Here is an 18,543-nt window from a genome sequence, read left to right as displayed (position 1 = left end):
TTTCTTGCTGTGTTTGGTAAACCATTACAATTCATTTATGTACAGTGGGGTCCAAAAGTCTGAGACCACTAGTGAAAATGCTTCTATTTGACCTTTTTCAGTGGTTTATTATTATTATTATTATTATGAAAAATAAAAAAAAAATTAATCATCAGCATAGACATTATTTTCAGAATTTTTAATTTCTTATTGCTATCAAAGCATGATTTGACGATGTTCCAAAGAGCATCTTTTGTGGAAAATCTGACCTATTGAACAGAGGTCAATGTCACAAATGTACTTACAATGGATTAGTGAACTAGTGACTTTTGGATCCCACTGTACATGTATGTATATATACAGTACATGCTGTATATACAGTATACAGTGTGACGAGGAGGAGGGCGTGGCCGGGCCGTGAGGGTTCGGGAGAGAGAGAGAGACGGAGAGAGACACACAGCGGCCGTGTGCGTCTCTCTCTCCCGCTGATTAGCTGACTCAGCGCCAGCCCAGCCACACCCTCCTCCTTGTCAAATACTGTATATATGTAGAATTTATTACATAACATGCTGTGTCTAGGGTCCCAGAAAGCAGCTGGGCTTCCACTTTATCTAAAAATGTCCTTAAACCTGAATGGATCAGTCAATTACAATGAGCGATCCAATATACATGTACTGACAGTGCATGTGAGGTGATAAACACAATAATAATTTACTCCCTTCATGAGCAAAGTTACTACTTTAAACACTTCTTTAAACATTTGTCAAAATTAAATGTTTGACATTTAGCATCTGAAGAAATGTCCATAATGTTATTTACATAATATTTGTTAACATTTTCATTTTCTACTTCTAGATTGCACAACGACATCACAATTCAATTAAAAATAAACTTCACGTCAGCTTAAGAAAAATATGCAAGTGTACAGTAAATAAAATTATAATTTTGTCTTGATTACATCTCACCAGATAAAACTATCCATTCTGATTAATGTAACGATGTGATTTTAACTTTCATATGTCAACCACGCAACATATGGGAAATGAGTAAATGCAGAATGCATTTGGTCACAAATATGAGTAACAGAGATAAAAGACATACCTGAATGACGTCACAAATTTTAGCTGTATTGCCGCCTGCATTGCAGAAGATAAACATACTGTGTCATGTTTGCAATTTGCATATCAGGAGGGACTGAAAATTTCCACACACATAACGGATGAAGTTTAAAAAATAAAAAAAAAATCACAGCTGGATGTATCTCTTCTATCAGGATGACCACACTTGCTTTTAATAGTATTTTAGTAGAGTCCAAAGTTTGCGTATGTGACTTTGATTAGTTTCCAGGATCTTGTCAGGTTAAATCAGAAAGTGTCAGAGATCCTACCCATCCCGTCTGCCGTGAGGGTAAGGGTGGAGGCAGTCACTGGGGTTACATCTGCCCTGTGGACCTTGAGGCCCTGGGGGACCTGAGGGCCCTTGGATGCCTATTCCGGGTAATCCTGTAGAGAAATTAAGTAAAGGTAGTCAAACTACATTATTGCATTTTCTGAATTTTTTTTAAACTGAGGTTTGTTACCGCTACAGTAAGGCAAGAATGCACAATGGCAATGCATTGGCCAAGTTCTCGCATATGCATTTGCGTACTTGCGTAAAGTATGTTTCTAGCCTTAGGGTTAGGGGTTTGTTAAAATTTCTTACCTGTATGAGAAACAGCAATAAGCAAAGCATCACTATTTAGAGACGCTTCTAAAAAGTGTATACATTAAACATGCATTAATTATAGTAATGTGTTTACAATGAATGACTATGGGGGCAAGATATTCCAGAGAGTTTAAAAGCAGAATTTCTGATTTTTTGTTAAAGCAGTTATTCAGTACAATTTGTATTATTTGAGCTATTAAGTTGTCTAAATCCTTTTGAATTGGGACTACTTTTCTAGGTGGATGAACTTCTGGTTATGCATTATCAATGCAATTTCTGTGGGTGGAGTTTGCTCCATGTAAACAGCACTTTGTGGAAAAAACACATAATGTCCCTTTTTGGTATTCTTGTGCATATCATGTGAGAGCCACAGGGTTTAGTGGGTTTGAATGGTCATGACAGGAGTTGAAGGATTGGATACAAATTTAAACAGACAAAGTTAGCAAGTAACTCACATTAGTCTCATGCTAAAACTTACTGTATTATAGTTAATTGTTATGGCTACAATTTTAAAACAGAGTCATGTATTTTTCTAATGCGGTGAGATCACCAAAGACTTCCAATATAATGGCAATACTATACACACATTTTGTTTGTTTTATCAAACTGAGGGATGAGTCAAAATTATTTAGTGTGGTAATCCAAAGCATGGCACAGATGCGGTCTAAAAGAACATATAGTTCACCCAAAAATGAAAATTCTCTCATCATTTACTCACCCTGATGCTATCCAAGATGTCTATGACTTTCTTTCTTCTGCAGAACACAAATGAAGATTTTTGAGAAATATCTCAGCTCTGTAGGTCCTCACAAGCAAGTGAATGGTGGCCAGAAATGTTAAGGTCCAAAAAGCACATAAAGGCAGCATAAAAGTAATCCATACGACTCCAGAGGTTAAATCCATGTCTTCAGAAGCGATACGTTGGTGTGGGTGAGAAACAGATCAATATTTAAGTCCTTTTTACTTTAAATCTCCACTTTCAATTCCAAATTCTTCTTTTGTTTTTTACTATAAATTCTCCTCCCTTACCCAGTAGGTGGCGATATGCACGAAGAATGCAAATCGCCACTTACTGGGTAAAGGAGGAGAATTTATAGTAAAAAAAGGACTTAAATATCGATCTTTTTCTCACACACACCCATCATATCGCTTCTGAAGATAAAGATTTAACCACTGGAATCGTATGGTTTACTTTTATGCTGTCTTTATGTGCTTTTTGGAGATTTAAAATTCTGATCACCATACACTTGTATTGTGAGGATCTACAGAGCTGAGATATTCTTCTAAAAATCTTCATTTGTGTTCTGCAGAAGAAAGAAGTTCATACACATCTGGGATGGCATGAATATGAGTAAATGATGAGAGAATTTTTGGGTGAACTGTTTCTTTAAGTTGTTTTTAACCTGGAATACTCCTTTAAGTGCCTTCTCAGTGCTGGAGAGTTTTGTACCTGGTGGGCCAGTGGGGCCTAGTGCTCCTGGTATGCCCAGTCCCATTTGACCCCGTTCCCCTTTCTGCCCTCGATACCCTGCAAGGGGAAAATAAAAAACACCAAATGTCATATTTGTTGTATATTCTCATCCAAAGCAGGGGGCAGTATGTGTAGAGAGAAGTGGAGTGGGGTGGGGTGACAGATATTCTGTCATAACAGTTGACTGTGATCTATTTAACCAAATGATTCAGGTCTAGAAATTTAGATGCTGCTTTTCCAGAAAGCGTAGCCTTCAAAAAAAGTCCAAAAACTGGTCTCAGATCATTCTTAATTTAGAGTGTTTTCAGAGCCCTTCAAAAGTAATGACAAATCCATCGATCAGAAACATTAAAAAGTTAGTGTTTAAGAAGCACCACAGATTCTGACAGAGCTGGATCACATGTCACAAATTGCAGGCAGGCACACTAACAAACAAAAACTCAGCTGATGCTGATCTTTTAGTATGGTTATCACACACTCAGTAAGACCACTTCACAAGATCATTTTCCCAATGGCATGCTGAACACTGCCTTTAGACAAAATATACAAGCATTAGTAACATGTTCCCAGTAGAAGAAAAAAGAAAAAAATCAGCCTAAACCAGTTTGCTGGTCTTTGCTGGTTTAAGTTGGTCTCCCAGCCTGACCAAATGACAAGTGCCGGAAATCCCTCTAAAACCAGCAAACAGACCAGTCTGGCCAGACTGGGAGATAATATAAGACCAGCAAACCATCTTAGGCTGTTTATTATTATTATTATTATTATTATTATTATTATTTTTAAAGCAGTATTTTCTTTAAGGCAGACCACTTCTGGCCTGAAAGAGAAACCGTGTATACAGTACATTAAAAGAGAAAATACCCCAGATTTTGACTAGAGAGGCAAGATAATGCAAAACGTCGCTGTAAAAATGGCTCTAATCAAAGTGCTAATTTAACATGAGCAACTCACACAAGCACACACTAACTTAACTACACAATAACTAACATGTACGGTATCCAACACCTTCAGACGCATTCATTCAATGCAACGGCATTCCATGGAAGAACAGCACTCTACCTGCGGGTTCATTTCATGGCTTCCTGTGGCTGCTCACGTTCACTGCATTACGACCCCTTGCTAGAGGGGTTGTTCTTACTGTACAGTTCAAAAGAACTGCGACAGGGGGCGCTGCAATACAATATTTGCGAAGTGCATCCTACAGCAACATAAATACATCTAATGTTCCTCTTCCTAAGATTTTACATTTAAAATATTTTTTTCATACTAGGAAAAAAACTCAACCTTGTGGAGAAAGAAATACGAGCACAGATAAATATATACACACATATTTACATATAATTTATCTTCAAATGGCTTCACATGTCCACATGATTTACAGATTTGCTCGAATCCACCAAAAGTCAATTTAATTATTTAAAAATGTCCCATTGAGGCTCTGGAACATTACTCTTCGTGAAATTAAATTATTTTTTATAATAAAATAATAAAAGCTCAGTAATCATAAGTATAATCTGGTATCTTCTTGGCATGCAGGGACAGCATAGGAAAAATAAATAAAGAATTAGTTACAGTTTAATAATGAATTAGATACATTTTAATAAAACCATGTTAGAGGATTTTGTCTCCTGAGGACACAACTTTCAATGAAAAATCATGTTACAAAGGGATTAAAAAATAAAATGTTACCCCAATAAATTGTGTTATACAAAAGCATGACAGATTACACTTGAGCTTTATAAAACAGTTGCATAAGCAGTTTTAGATATTATTATGCAGAATGACTCTTAAATTGCATAAACCATGTTCAGTATATATGGTTCATGTACACAAGTCATTTTAAGAAAGTATGAAAAAAAAAAAACATAATAAAGTAAATCACTTAACCACCTTAAGAACATACAGAATGTGAAATACAAATAAATAAATAAATAATTAAATAAGTAAAACTAAATGGCATCCAAGAGATAAGGCACATGAAGATTATTTGACATAAAAAAAGAGAAAAAGCTATTTAAATTAAACTCCAGCATTTAGAGTGGAAGTGTTGTGAACATTCTCGAGCATACCTTTCTCTTTCGGGTCACAAGAAAAAAAAAACACACCAACATGATTGTTAACATTGCTGATTCGCATTTCTTTTAACTCGCAAAAAAACTGACCCCGAGAAGAATTAATGTGACTCAGATGTGTACAAAAATGGCAGATATATTTTTCTTCATAAAGTATTAATTTTAGCATGTAACACGGAAAAATGGAGACCAAACTGAGGATTCCAAAGGAGGACAGACTCCAGCGAAGGGTGACGAGGACATAATGAGGAAATATTATCCACAAACTTCCTTCTATCCACATAGAGGCATAAGCCAACATTTGATTAGGTAAAACTGCTGAATTTCTGATTTACCAGGAGACTAGAGTTCCTTCTTCCTTTTCATTTTCTACAGATACCTGACATTGGATTTGTGTCAGCTGAGAAATATACCTCCCCAGCAATCTCCAAGCCAATCCACAAAAAGTGCCACACAACACACAATGCACAGTCCAGTGACATACAGTAAACAGTGTTGGTGAGTAACTAAATGAAAGTTGCATAATTTTTCAGTAGTGTGACTGTCCTTAACAAGGACAGTAGCTGTCTTCTCCATTAACAAGCTACTGTACTTAAGACGAACTATATCAAAGGACAGTTATTAATATACTATATATATATATATATATATATAAACTGCATATATATATATATATATATGCAGTTTAACTACTTAAAAACTATGAGTAGCTTGCCAAACAATTCAGAAAGCTTCCCCAACTCTGGATACAGAGTGGCATTTCAAAGCTTTCATACCTTTGGATGTAATTGCTAGGTACAATCAACAAAATCTGGGTATCAACCATATTTTTTCACAAGTGGAGATCCGTATATGCACAGCCCAAAATATGTGTTAGATTTCAAAGAAAGCACACATTATTAATGTACAAATGTACACTAAATAGTCTTGTATTATGAAAAGCATTACTGTATATTCCAACAACAGTTTAAGGTCCTCAGGAACTCAAAACTTGCAAATCATTATTGACAAGAAAGGCTGGAGTAGACACTTGCCAGCCTTCGATGCACAATGCAGATCTCCTCATTTTCTCACTCTCATTTGTTTTTAGGAGAACTTAATTCAGAAATGATATATTGCAAGGCTTTTCCCCCATCTGCTCACTTCTATTTTTCTGTCTTGCTCTAACAAGTCTGTCCAGGGTGATATTACATTCTGCTTGTGTGGGTCAGTTCTCGATCCGTCTTCATATGTCCCACCTGGCTCTCGGCACCATATGCCACTTTGTCATGCAGCTATATCTGCCTTCTTACTCCTCTTACATAACTAGAAAGAATCCTGTGAATTCCTCCCATCCAAATTCCAATAAATGGCCATTGTAGTAAGGCACTTGATGGAAAGACCTTACCTTCTTGCTCAATTCTCTTGCAACATTCGATTGGATCAATCTCTAGAGACTGAGATCTCTACCAACACTATTTGAACTCATTACATCACAATGGCATTCTGGTGAAATTTGGGGTTCAAAGCTTGAATTTCCCAAAAAAAGCAATGGGATCTCAACCTGCTCAGTTCAGTGCAACAGTGAGAAACAATCTGAGGAGCAGCTGATGCAGCAAATCCAAATAAATATACATAATCATAAAAATACTTTACTTTTTCTGAAAAAACTGGAATTCTTGTGATGCATAAACATAGCTTAATACTGGGAACACATGTCTTGCACAAGCTTTTGTTTTAGCTGAGACCACTGTAGGAGCACCGTAGGAGCATAGTAAAGAGGTCCATACATTTTTAGTCTGTCTTGTTTTGGCTCCTACCTTGGGTGCCAGGAGGACCTGGCACTCCAGGGGGTCCTGGGGAGCCAACATTGCCTGGTGGCCCCGGAGGGCCTTGTCGACCCTGTGCTGCTAATATAGCTGCTGGCGTTTTCTGCATCAAAGTGTAACTCTCTGAAAACCTCTCTGGAAAAAAACAAAACAAAAAAACATAATTCCGGATCAATATAGCACTGAATACAATAGGTATTACCACTATGTCATAAATACAATATTATAATATTGTCATAATAATATGTTTGGGTCCTAAATGGGCATGATTACATGCATTAAAAGAAAGTTCCAGTTCATAACAAGTTACGATCACAGACGATGTCAGTTACCACAGAAAATATTTAGACTCGTCCCTCAGTTTAAAAAAAACCAAACACATTTATCCACTTTTTTCCTGAATGCGGAAATGTTCCACGATTCATCACGGAAGACTGTTTTCATTTTCCAGTCTACAGTGTTTTCACTTGCATTTTTTTTTAGCGGATAATGTGATGTTTAGGGTATTACATTTGTACAAAATGGCCAAATTAAATAACATGAAGCTCCATAGTGCCAATACTTTAGAGAGATTCAATGACTGTTTTGACAGTGCCTCACCTAATTGGGAAGATGACTTGATGGCCCGCAGATAGTTATGTTGACATCATTAACTACTTTGAGACTTGACAGCCAACAACTGCACAAACTGAGCCTGAGCTAATTTACTCCAACTATCACTTAAAATGGTTGTTGTTCTCCATCTAGATCGCTCGTTTCTGTAGTTTTAACATTGCTTCTTATAATTCCATACATTTATGTAGCACTTTCCAAGTGCTCAAAGCACTTTACATATCATTGGGGGAATCTCCTCAATCTCCTGGAGAGGAGAGTACAGTGATGTAGCCAATTCTTATGTATAGAGAATTATTAGGAAGCCATAATGGATAAGGGCCAATGGGCAAATCTGGCCAGGACACCGGGGTTACACCCCTACTCTTTACGAGAAGTTTTATGGGATTTTTAATGACCACAGAGAGTCAGGACCTTGGTTTAACGTCTCATCTGAAAGACGTGCGTTTTCACAGAAAAGCGTTCCCGTCACTATACTGGAGCGGTAGGACCGACACAGACTGCAGGGTGAGCACCCCCTGCTGGCCTTCCTAATACCTCTTCAAGTAGCAACCATATTTTTACCCAGGAGGTCTCCCATCCAGGTACTAGCCAGGCTCAACCCTGCTTACTTCAGCGGGTAACTAGGCGAGAGCTGCAGGGTGATATGCTGCTGGCAATATGGGGATTTATGGAGACTGCACCAAATGAAAAAAAAACAAAAAAAACAATCCAACGGCAATCAATGTTGGTCACGAAAACTGTCAATAGCAATGCACTTAGAAGGATGGTCTATGGGGCAAGGTAGTCCACAGGGTTTAAAAGCAGAAATGTGCAGCTTGTTTTTTTGTTGTTGTTTTTTTTTTAAAGCACTATTAATACCAAGTTACAAAATTGGTATTTTTTAGCTGTAATATCTTTGTTCTTTGTCTCACTTTTTTGGCAGTGGGACTACTTTTAGTCCCTTTCTGGTATCCTTTCACATATCATGCAAAAGTTACTGGGATAACTGGCTTTACATGGTCATGACAGGAGGTGAACGATTGAATTTAACTTTGCACAGACAGGTTAATTATTATTATTATTTTTATCAAACACTTTAAAAACATTTCCTCATGTAACCTAAAAAAATTCTCCATTTGGTAACATCTAAATTAACTAGTTTTATTCAAGTCAAAAAAATTATTTAAAGGGATAGTTCGCCCAAAATGAAAATTCTCTAATCATTTACTCACACTCATTCCATCTCAGATGCGTCTGAATTTTTATTTCCTCCGCAGAACACAAATGAAGATTTTTAGAAGAATATTTCAGCTCTGTAGGTCCTCACAATGCAAGTGAAATGTGGCCAGAAATCTGAGGGTTCAATATCACATAAAGGCATCATAAAAGTAATCCATAGGACTCCAGTGGATTAATCAATGTCTTCTGAAGCGATCCAATCGATTTTGGGTGAGAACCGACCAAAATGTATCTCCTTTTTGACTGTACATCTTGCCATTGCAGTCTCTAGGTACGATCATGATTTCAAGCTCGATTACACTTCCTAGTGCTTGACGCATGCCCAGAGCACTTATGATGCCTTTATGTGGTATTTGGACCCTCAAAGTTCTGGCCACCATTCACTTGCATTACATGGACCTACATAGCTGATATATTCTTCTAAAAATCTTCATTTGTGTTCTGCAGAAGAAATAAAGTCATACACATCTGGGATGGCATGAAGGTGAGTAAATTATGAGAAAATTTCCATTTTTGGGTGAACTATTCTACGTCAACCTGACTACATTGCGTTAAAAGTAAATGGTAAGATCAGGAAGAAATAGAACCTCAAGGTAAAAAGGTTTCATTTTCACAGTGTAGTTTCATGTTGTATATTGTTTAAGTCTTGTGGCTACACTTTAAAAACTGTTTATCCTTGTGTTAAGTCTTTCCCCATGTACTTCCATTATACAGTAAGTGCACTACAACACACATGTTGGTTTTAACAAACAGAAGGATGAATCGAAATGATTTTCTGTGGTAATCCCTCACAAGCCACAGCACTTGAAAGACACTGTTCTTGTCCTTTTGAGCCCTCAGGTATAGACTGCTTTTACAACACTGTTAGTGTTGACAAATGTCTTTAAAATGTCTTATAAAGTGGCTTTCACACACATACACACAGAGCTGAAAGCTAAAAACACAAAGCTACCGGTGGAGACCACAAAAAAGACGCCTCAGTGGCGGCAGATGTACCTTCAAACACACGCAATACTTCATTTCGAATAAATGTTTTAATTTCCTCCAAGGCAGCTGTATCACTCTGCAGAAAAAGAACAAAGGCAGAAAAGAGAGAAAATAAACATCAGCACAACATGATTTGCAGATTAAAAAAGTGCCGCAACAAAATAACAGTGCTTCATGTTTTATTCATGGTGAGAAACGCTGGAGTTCTTCGAGATAAAGGGATGGATGATACGTTATTGCATAATCACCATCTCTCCTGAAAACATCGTGCCGTTCACGATCACTGCTCTGCACAGGAGGCCTGAATTTTGAAGACCATCTCCAAAAAAATAAACCTTTCACAGTTCAAGGCCGCTCTGTCAAGAGCTCAGAGGCCTCTGCGATGCTGTGCCTCAGGGTGAACTCTAAGGGGTAGCTTGAACAGGAAGTGTTCCTGCATTCCATCTGTGCTGTTTTTTAATCACATTAGACTATGTACACATGCGTCAGACGGATGTCTTTGCCCACTGCACCACGTCTCTTGTTCTTTCAGCATCTCGCACCATGAGCGCTATGTTTTAAAATAATTCAGCTTTCTAAGCACCCTAAGCACCACTGTTAAAAACAGCGATTTGCTCCATTCCATTGAGCTCCGTCTAGCTGTTTTCAACACAAGAATGCATATTGTGTGAACAGCCTCTACCTACGCAACATTATGCTTTGCTCTATAGATGTGCTGGGCATCTTTGATCCGAGTAATGTGAAAGCACCCTATAGGGTTGTTGAGACGAATGTGTTCTTGTGTTTAAAAAACCTAGACGCAGTGCAATGAATGCAACAGAATACAGGTGTCATTTCTTAAAATTTTGGTGGTCATGTGCATTGTTCCTCTACATATATGAACAATTATAAAACAGCACAGACAGAAACAAACATATGTTCCATGTGAACGGCCCCAAAAGCTTGCATGACTGGAGAAGAAGCTTTTCAAACAAGCTGGGCTGTACAATTTCTTTCTGTATAGTGTCTGTGTGTATAAGTGTATGTGACAACCACAACATCACAGCCTGTTGAAGCAGCACACACCCACACAATCCTAAAAAATATAACAGTAAAGCCAAATTATCTCCTAAAACACTCATATTCACATGAAAAACATAGCATTACCCATAAAAGAGTATTCATTTGTGATTTCATGTGTGTGTGTGTGTGTGTGTGTGTGTGGTTTATGTAGGAGTATTACATGGGGTCATGGTGATACTATTTCCTCCCACCCCCTCTACACACAAACAAACACACAATGCACTCCTAATGGCCCCCTCTTGAGTGACATGGTTGTGAGTGTGTTTGATTGGGAGTGAGAGGCGTTGGACAGAGGCAACGCAGCGGGTGTCTTGCCGCGGCCCAGAGCTTCAGACCATGCTTTCCAGAGGCTGATGTGTTCGGGAACTCATGTAATTATTGTGATGCAGAGCTACTGATTATTTATTCTGGAGTGTTCATGCATGTGTGTTATGCACAACAAGGCAATCAATGCCAGTTGCCTTATGAAAAGGGTGGTCTGACCCAGCAGTTATGGATCTGGGCAAGGGGCCAGGAGGTTGGTGCAGATTGGGAGCTAGTCAGCAAATGGATCTTTATTGAGGTTACAGATGTGCTCTGCCTGCACAGAAGTCTGCAGTCGCTGTAAGCTACTATGTAAGTCAACTGGCTGAAATATGTATGTTCAGCTTTGGTTTTAGAATCACTGGCATACACAGTATAAGGCCCTGTTGTTTACACCATTTACACCTAGTTATACGTGGTCCAACACATAGTCAGGTGATCTTCAACCACTTAAGGAGATCACATTTGTAGTGTTAACACGAATGGTTCCTTAAGCATCCCATCAGGAAAGGACCGTCAACTCCCCTAACATGTGTAGCGTGTACTGTGGTGTACATCGAAAGTATCTGATATGTTTCTAGCAAATAAAATCATTGGTTAAATGGGCACAGTAGTATTTACAGTTTCACTTCTACAGTAATTTGAGAAAGAGGACTTTGTGTAGACAGTGGTTTACATTACGTACAGATGTTACCAGTCCTGAATGGCCTTTTTACTGCAGGTGTTCCCACAGATAATGTGCACTTAAAGGAATGTTCCAGGTTCAATACAAGTTAAGCTCAATCGACAGCATTTGTGGCATAATATTGATTACCACAAAAATGTATTTTGACTTGCCCATCCTTTTCTTAAAAAAAAAAAAAATAAGCAAACATCTGGGTTACAGTGAGGCCCTTTTTTTGAACGTTAAAATGAGCTCTTTTGGAAAAAGAGCTCATTTTAAGTCCAATGGAACAAAATAAAAAACTCACTACTATATGGGTAGTTTTACTTCTGATCCAAAAGAGCATGTTTATCATTATCCGTGAAATCATGTTACAATCCGGATGCAAAGCTGATTTCCACGGGGTGATAATGTTCCCTGATATCAAGTGAATCTGCTGGCCCGCCGTTCACTCAAGATCAACATTAATCCAATGGGAGCCAGATGGAGTTGCTTAAATTCGTTTCTTCTCACAATTTCCTTTAAAAAAATAAACTACTAAACACTTTCTTTCTCTTTCTCTGCTCTTTTAAAGTTCATTCTTAACTCAAATCACTCTCCCAAACCAACAGATTTTCTCTTTTTTCTCTGCAAAGATGGCCACCAACTAAGTGTTTCAGTTGTAAGTGCATCTTTTAAGCAAACAAATCATTGTCTTTCACTTCCATGCACTGATTTGTCTGCTTTTACTTCTTTAAAGACTGAATATATATAAGCTACCCAACTCATAGTCCCTTGCTTTACATGTTGTTCGTGAATGAATTGAACAATGTCAACATACAGTGACGCACTGATGTTAAAGTTCTGTATGTAACCATAAAATTAGAGACCCTCCCCTCGAGACACATTTAAGATGCATGTTAATACAGGTGCATCTCAATAAATTAGAATGTCGTGGAAAAGTTCATTTATTTCAGTAATTCAACTCAAATTGTGAAACTCGTGTATTAGATAAATTCAATGCACACAGACTGAAGTAGTTTAAGTCTTTTGTTCTTTTAATTTTGATGATTATGGCTCACATTTAACAAAAACCCACCAATTCACTATCTCAAAAAATTAGAATATGGTGACATGCCAATCAGCTAATCAACTCAAAACACCTGCAAAGGTTTCCTGAGCCTTCAAAATGGTCTCTCAGTTTGGTTCACTAGGCTACACATTCATGGTGCTGACTGCTGATCTGACAGTTGACCAGAAGACAATCATTGACACCCTCCACAAGGAGAGTAAGCCACAAACATTCATTGCCAAAGAAGCTGGCTGTTCACAGAGTGCTGTATCCAAGCATGTTAACAGAAAGTTGAGTGGAAGGAAAAAGTGTGGAAGAAAAAGATGCACAACCAACCGAGAGAACCGCAGCCTTATGAGGATTGTCAAGCAAAATCGATTCAAGAATTTGGGTGAACTTCACAAGGAATGGACTGAGGCTGGGGTCAAGGCATCAACAGCCACCACACACAGACATGTCAAGGAATTTGGCTACAGTTGTCGTATTCCTCTTGTTAAGCCACTCCTGAACCACAGACAACATCATAGGTGTCTTACCTGGGCTATGGAGAAGAAGAACTGGACTGTTGCCCAGTGTTCCAAAGTCCTCTTTTCAGATGAGAGCAAGTTTTGTATTTCATTTGGAAACCAAGGTCCTAGAGTCTGGAGGAAGGGTGGAGAAGCTCATAGCCCAAGTTGCTTGAAGTCCAGTGTTAAGTTTCCACAGTCTGTGATGATTTGGGGTGCAATGTCATCTGCTGGTGTTGGTCCATTGTGTTTTTTGAAACCAAAGTCACTGCACCCGTTTACCAAGAAATTTTGGAGCACTTCATGCTTCCTTCTGCTGACCAGCTTTTTAAAGATGCTGATTTCATTTTCCAGCAGGATTTGGCACTTGCCCACACTGCCAAAAGCACCAAAAGTTGGTTAAATGACCATGGTGTTGGTGTGCTTGACTGGCCAGCAAACTCACCAGACCTGAACCCCATAGAGAATCTATGGGGTATTGTCAAGAGGAAAATGAGAAACAGGAGACCAAAAAATGCAGATGAGCTGAAGGCCACTGTCAAAGAAACCTGGGCTTCCATACCACCTCCGCAGTGCCCCAAACTGATCACCTCCATGCCACGCCGAATTGAGGCAGTAATTAAAGCAAAAGGAGCCCCTACCAAGTATTGAGTACTTATACAGTAAATGAACATACTTTCCAGAAGGCCAACAATTCACTAAAAATGTTTTTTTTATTGGTCTTATGATGTATTCTAATTTTTTGAGATAGTGAATTGGTGGGTTTTTGTTAAATGTGAGCCAAAATCATCACAATTAAAAGAACCAAAGACTTAAACTACTTCAGTCTGTGTGCATTGAATTTATTTAATACATGAGTTTCACAATTTGAGTTGAATTACTGAAATAAATGAACTTTTCCACGACATTCTAATTTATTGAGATGCACCTGTATGTGTAAAAAGCAATCTATCTAAGATGACCACTTGTGATCTAATCACTCAAGACGGCTGATAATTCCAGTTGTAAACAGGGCCTAAAGGAAGTTGGCTACCTTCAAATCTTATTTGATTTTAATATACTGTATCAGATGATCAACCTTTACCTAAGTGTTAGCATTTACTAAGAAGTCTTTCAAAACTGAGTTAGTAGATACTACTCTGTAACTTTCATAACAGTTGTTCATACCAACAGATTCACTGTCCCCGGTGACGTTAAAGACCCAGGTGGTCCTGGTTCTCCTTTCTCTCCAGGCAGCCCCTGTGGACCAACAGGCCCTTTATCTCCAGGTCTCCCTCTCTCTCCCTGGACTCCTCTTTCTCCTGTTATCCCCGGATCTCCCTACAGAGGCAAAAGCAGAATATAAATAATATCACAACACAAGGTATACAAGCTAGCTATTAAGAGCTGCCTCCTCCACCATAAATGATAACAGCCCTTGGCTATATTACACACAATTCACCATGGGAATAATCAAAACTACTGCTTGAATCTGCAACACGATGATTTGTGGTCCTTAACAGAGTAATAAATGTGAATATTTAAAGTATGTTTTATTTTGATTGTTGACACTGGAGGAGAAGTGTTAAATGAGGGGTGTGATGTGATTATTAAGCAAAACATGTAGCCATTACAATGGAACCAGTGTATTTACATTTACATTAATTACAAATGAGAAACAACAAGCTGTGACATTTTTTCCTTGTACATACAGTAAATATAAAATATTGTGGAATGTGACTTTTGTTTGTTAAAATGAGGAGCATTACGGACTTGATGTTGATCATCATTTCTGGCAAATGTCTATGGTTCAATGACAAATAAGCATTTCCAAGATGATGAAAAGAAAAATCATGAAAGGCATGTGCCAAGGTCTTTGTAATCTTTCTATTCATGCTGGTTTAATATGTTTTTCTTTTAAAAGATTAATACCATTTCTAACCAGCTTTTATTTATTGATTCGAAAAATGTCAAGTGGTGAAATGATCAAGCAATAAAATAATTTCCTTACACCTTGAACACATGTGAGCGTACACTGGTTTGAAAACATATTTTTCAAGGTAAAAAGTTAAAACAAATATTATGGATTTTTGAATCATGATGTCAGGAGTTTTGGGGTGATGAGGACCCAAACACATTATTATGTGATAAAATAAAAATACTTTATTAAATCAAACTCCCACGAGGCGGAAAACATAACCCAGGATACAAAAGTAATCCAGGAATCTGGCAGAGGAAAAACGGGGACCAACCGGACCACACTGGAACCAGGAAGGTGAACGGGATGACTGGAACGCAGAAGAACATACACAGAACTGACTAGAACACAAGATAACAAGACGAACTGGCACTGGACAGCAAACATGAGGAGACTAAAATAGGGAGAGAAATCAAGTGGGTTAATTCAGGGCAGGTGAGACTAATAAATCAAAAATGAGCAAACAAGGAGGCGGGGTGTGACGTAAGACAGAGAAGCACGTGGCGATATAGAAACAATAACAGAGCCGCGTGTTCTCACAAGAAGACACTTGTGTGAGAGTTTGGCCACACACACACCCGACACCTTACCGAAGTGACCAAACCTCAGCACGAACATGAAGACAGCTCTCAACCCGGGCGCACGGCACAAAGCGAGCGCAACGCGCACCCGCGGACGCGAGAGACAGACAAGGAGTATCAATGTCTAGGTCCTGACACAGACCGGAACTGAACTAGACAGGAAGTCAGGACCCAGACACCATACTACAGACATGAAACACAACAGACAGAAGAGCGCACGGCAGGGAATAAAACAGAGACCGCGCACTCACACAAAGACAGACATGGGCGGATAATGCCACGGTCCTGTCAGACCAAAACCCAGACTGACAGAGAGACAGTTTTCCTGGGGACAGGGGGCCTGGGTAGCTCAGCAAGTAAAGATGCTGACTACCACACCTGGAGTCGCAAGTTCGAATCCACGGTGTGCTGAGTGACTTCAGTCAGGCTTCCTATGCAACCAATTGGCCTGGTTGCTAGGGTGGGTAGAGTCACGTTGGGTTAACCTCCTCATGGTCGCTATAATGTGGTTCTAGCTCTCGGTGGGGTGCGTAGTGAGTTATGTGTGGATGCCATGGAGAATAGCGTGAAGCCTCCACATGCGCTAGGTCTCCACGGTAACACGCTCAACAAGCCACGTGATGAGATGCACGGATTGATGGTCTCAGGCATGGAGGCAACTGAGATTCGTCCTCCGCTACCCAGATTGAGGCGAGTCACTACGCCACCACGAGGACTTAGGGAATTGGGCATGCCAAACTGGGGAGAAAAGAGGAGAAAAATCCCCCCCCCAAAAAACAAACAAACAAACAAACGTTTTCCTGGGGACATAGCATTTGATATTCTGAAATAACCTTGCCATATCAAAAAAGTTTAAGAGTATTTGACCTTGACACACAATCATGAGGGTCTACAGGGGTCCTCTGTGTAATATAATTTTTTATGGTTTTCTTTTCACTTATGTCTTCCTGCATGTTCGTTATATCACACTAATTTTGATTTGACGGACAGTCAAAGATTAATTATTTTTAGATTAATTTTTTTAATTTAATCTAAAAAAAAATTTGATGAATAATACTTAATAAAACTTTTTCAATAATTCTTATTCTTTTTTAATTTTATTTTTTAATCAATCAGTATGTTAAACTACTTAACGTTTTTGTTCAAGAATTTCAGCCTTTTTATTTTCTTCATTACAATCACAGGTCATTTATCACCTTGACATCTTTTACTTTATTCAGCAAAACTATCAAAATTAATCTTAATTCATAAATTGAAAACATTTTCATTGTCACAGAAGTTGTGTATTTTTGAATAAATGAACTGAAATAAGTGATTTTCCATCAAAATGAAATCACAATCTTACTCGTTCTCCTTTGGAACCTCTGTCCCCAGGTCTGCCTGTGGCTCCCTGTAAAAACAGACAGAGAAAATTGAAGAAATGAAGAAAAAGCACAGAGGTATAGGTGTCACAGCAAGAGCCAAGACAAATAATTAAAGGTTAGGAATGAGACTGACCCTTGAGCTAAAAGCCTCATCCACACCACTGACACTCCAAATCCTCTCTTTTATTTCGGCTAGCACTGGGTCTCACCACAAACACACATACATGTTTGTATTTCTATGATAGTGGAGACTTGCCATAAACTTCCACTGGTTTTGTATAGAGCTAATGATATTTCACATTTACATTTATGCATTTTGCAGATGCTTTTATCCAAAGTGGATTAAAATGCACACATTATATAACATTAGGTAATGCATTACGAACTAACATGAACCAACAATTAAAAAATGTATTTCCATAAATTAACTTTAAACAAAATTAATACATTTTTAGTTCAGGATACCTAATGCATTTAATAATGCTATCAAATTCAACCTTATTGTAAAGTGTTTCCGACATTTTTTAGTTTAAGTTGCTACGCAGCTTAGCAACTGCAAAAATAAAAAAATAAATAAAAAAATAAAAAAGGCCTACAAACCTGCTAATGCACTATATCACTTGGCTGAAGAATTGTTTATTCTGATTAATGATAATAATTAATAAATGTAGCTATTGGGTTCCTTTTATCATACTGCTGTTGCCCTCATTTTATAAAAGCAAAAAGTCATAAAAGACCATGTATTACAGTGATTGTACCATGATTGGTTGGGTAAAAGCAACTTAAAAAAAAAACAAAAAACATTCCTCGTAGGGGCCATGGTCATCCACAATGAAGGCAAAACCTGACACACACACACAGCTATACCGCACTGTTTTTCATTGACTACTCCCAAATCGTATTTGAGAAATGAAATTATTTTGCTGCTTTTATGGCCCAACTTTTCTCTTTAGTTATTCTGCAGAGAATATCAGTGAAAGCAGAGCTTAGAGGATTTCTAAATGACCATTTCTACCTAAACTCATCAAAGCCGAGAGCCTCTGAACTTCTCATTCTGTTAATTCTCTCTCTCTCTCTCTCTCTCTCTCTCTCTCTCTCTCCTCTCTCTCTCTCTCCATCTCCTTTGAGAGAGTTCTGCAGAGCAACACCTCTCATTGTGCTCCAAAACCACTCAGGCATTTCTCCCCCCTCCCTTTCTCAC

General features: G+C 38.3%; 1 protein-coding gene across 1 annotated transcript in view; it reads right to left on the bottom strand.

Moving 5' to 3' along the window:
• Positions 1-402: 402 nt before the first annotated feature.
• The window catches only part of LOC127413804 (collagen alpha-1(XIX) chain-like), a 154,188-nt gene continuing 136,047 nt past the window's right edge, over positions 403-18,543 (bottom strand). The window contains exons 34-39 of the mRNA XM_051651218.1: positions 17,324-17,368; positions 14,608-14,760; positions 9,864-9,930; positions 7,026-7,169; positions 3,134-3,211; positions 403-1,481 (exon numbers count right to left, since the gene is read on the bottom strand). Coding sequence (XP_051507178.1) covers positions 1,363-1,481; positions 3,134-3,211; positions 7,026-7,169; positions 9,864-9,930; positions 14,608-14,760; positions 17,324-17,368 — 606 coding nt within the window. The 3' untranslated portion in view covers positions 403-1,362. The remainder of the gene's footprint in view (positions 1,482-3,133; positions 3,212-7,025; positions 7,170-9,863; positions 9,931-14,607; positions 14,761-17,323; positions 17,369-18,543) is intronic.

This window comes from Myxocyprinus asiaticus, chromosome 23, assembly GCF_019703515.2.
Source record: "Myxocyprinus asiaticus isolate MX2 ecotype Aquarium Trade chromosome 23, UBuf_Myxa_2, whole genome shotgun sequence".
Classification (NCBI taxonomy): domain Eukaryota; kingdom Metazoa; phylum Chordata; class Actinopteri; order Cypriniformes; family Catostomidae; genus Myxocyprinus; species Myxocyprinus asiaticus.
Note: the sequence above shows the minus strand (reverse complement) of the source record. Positions and strands in the feature narration are given on the sequence as shown.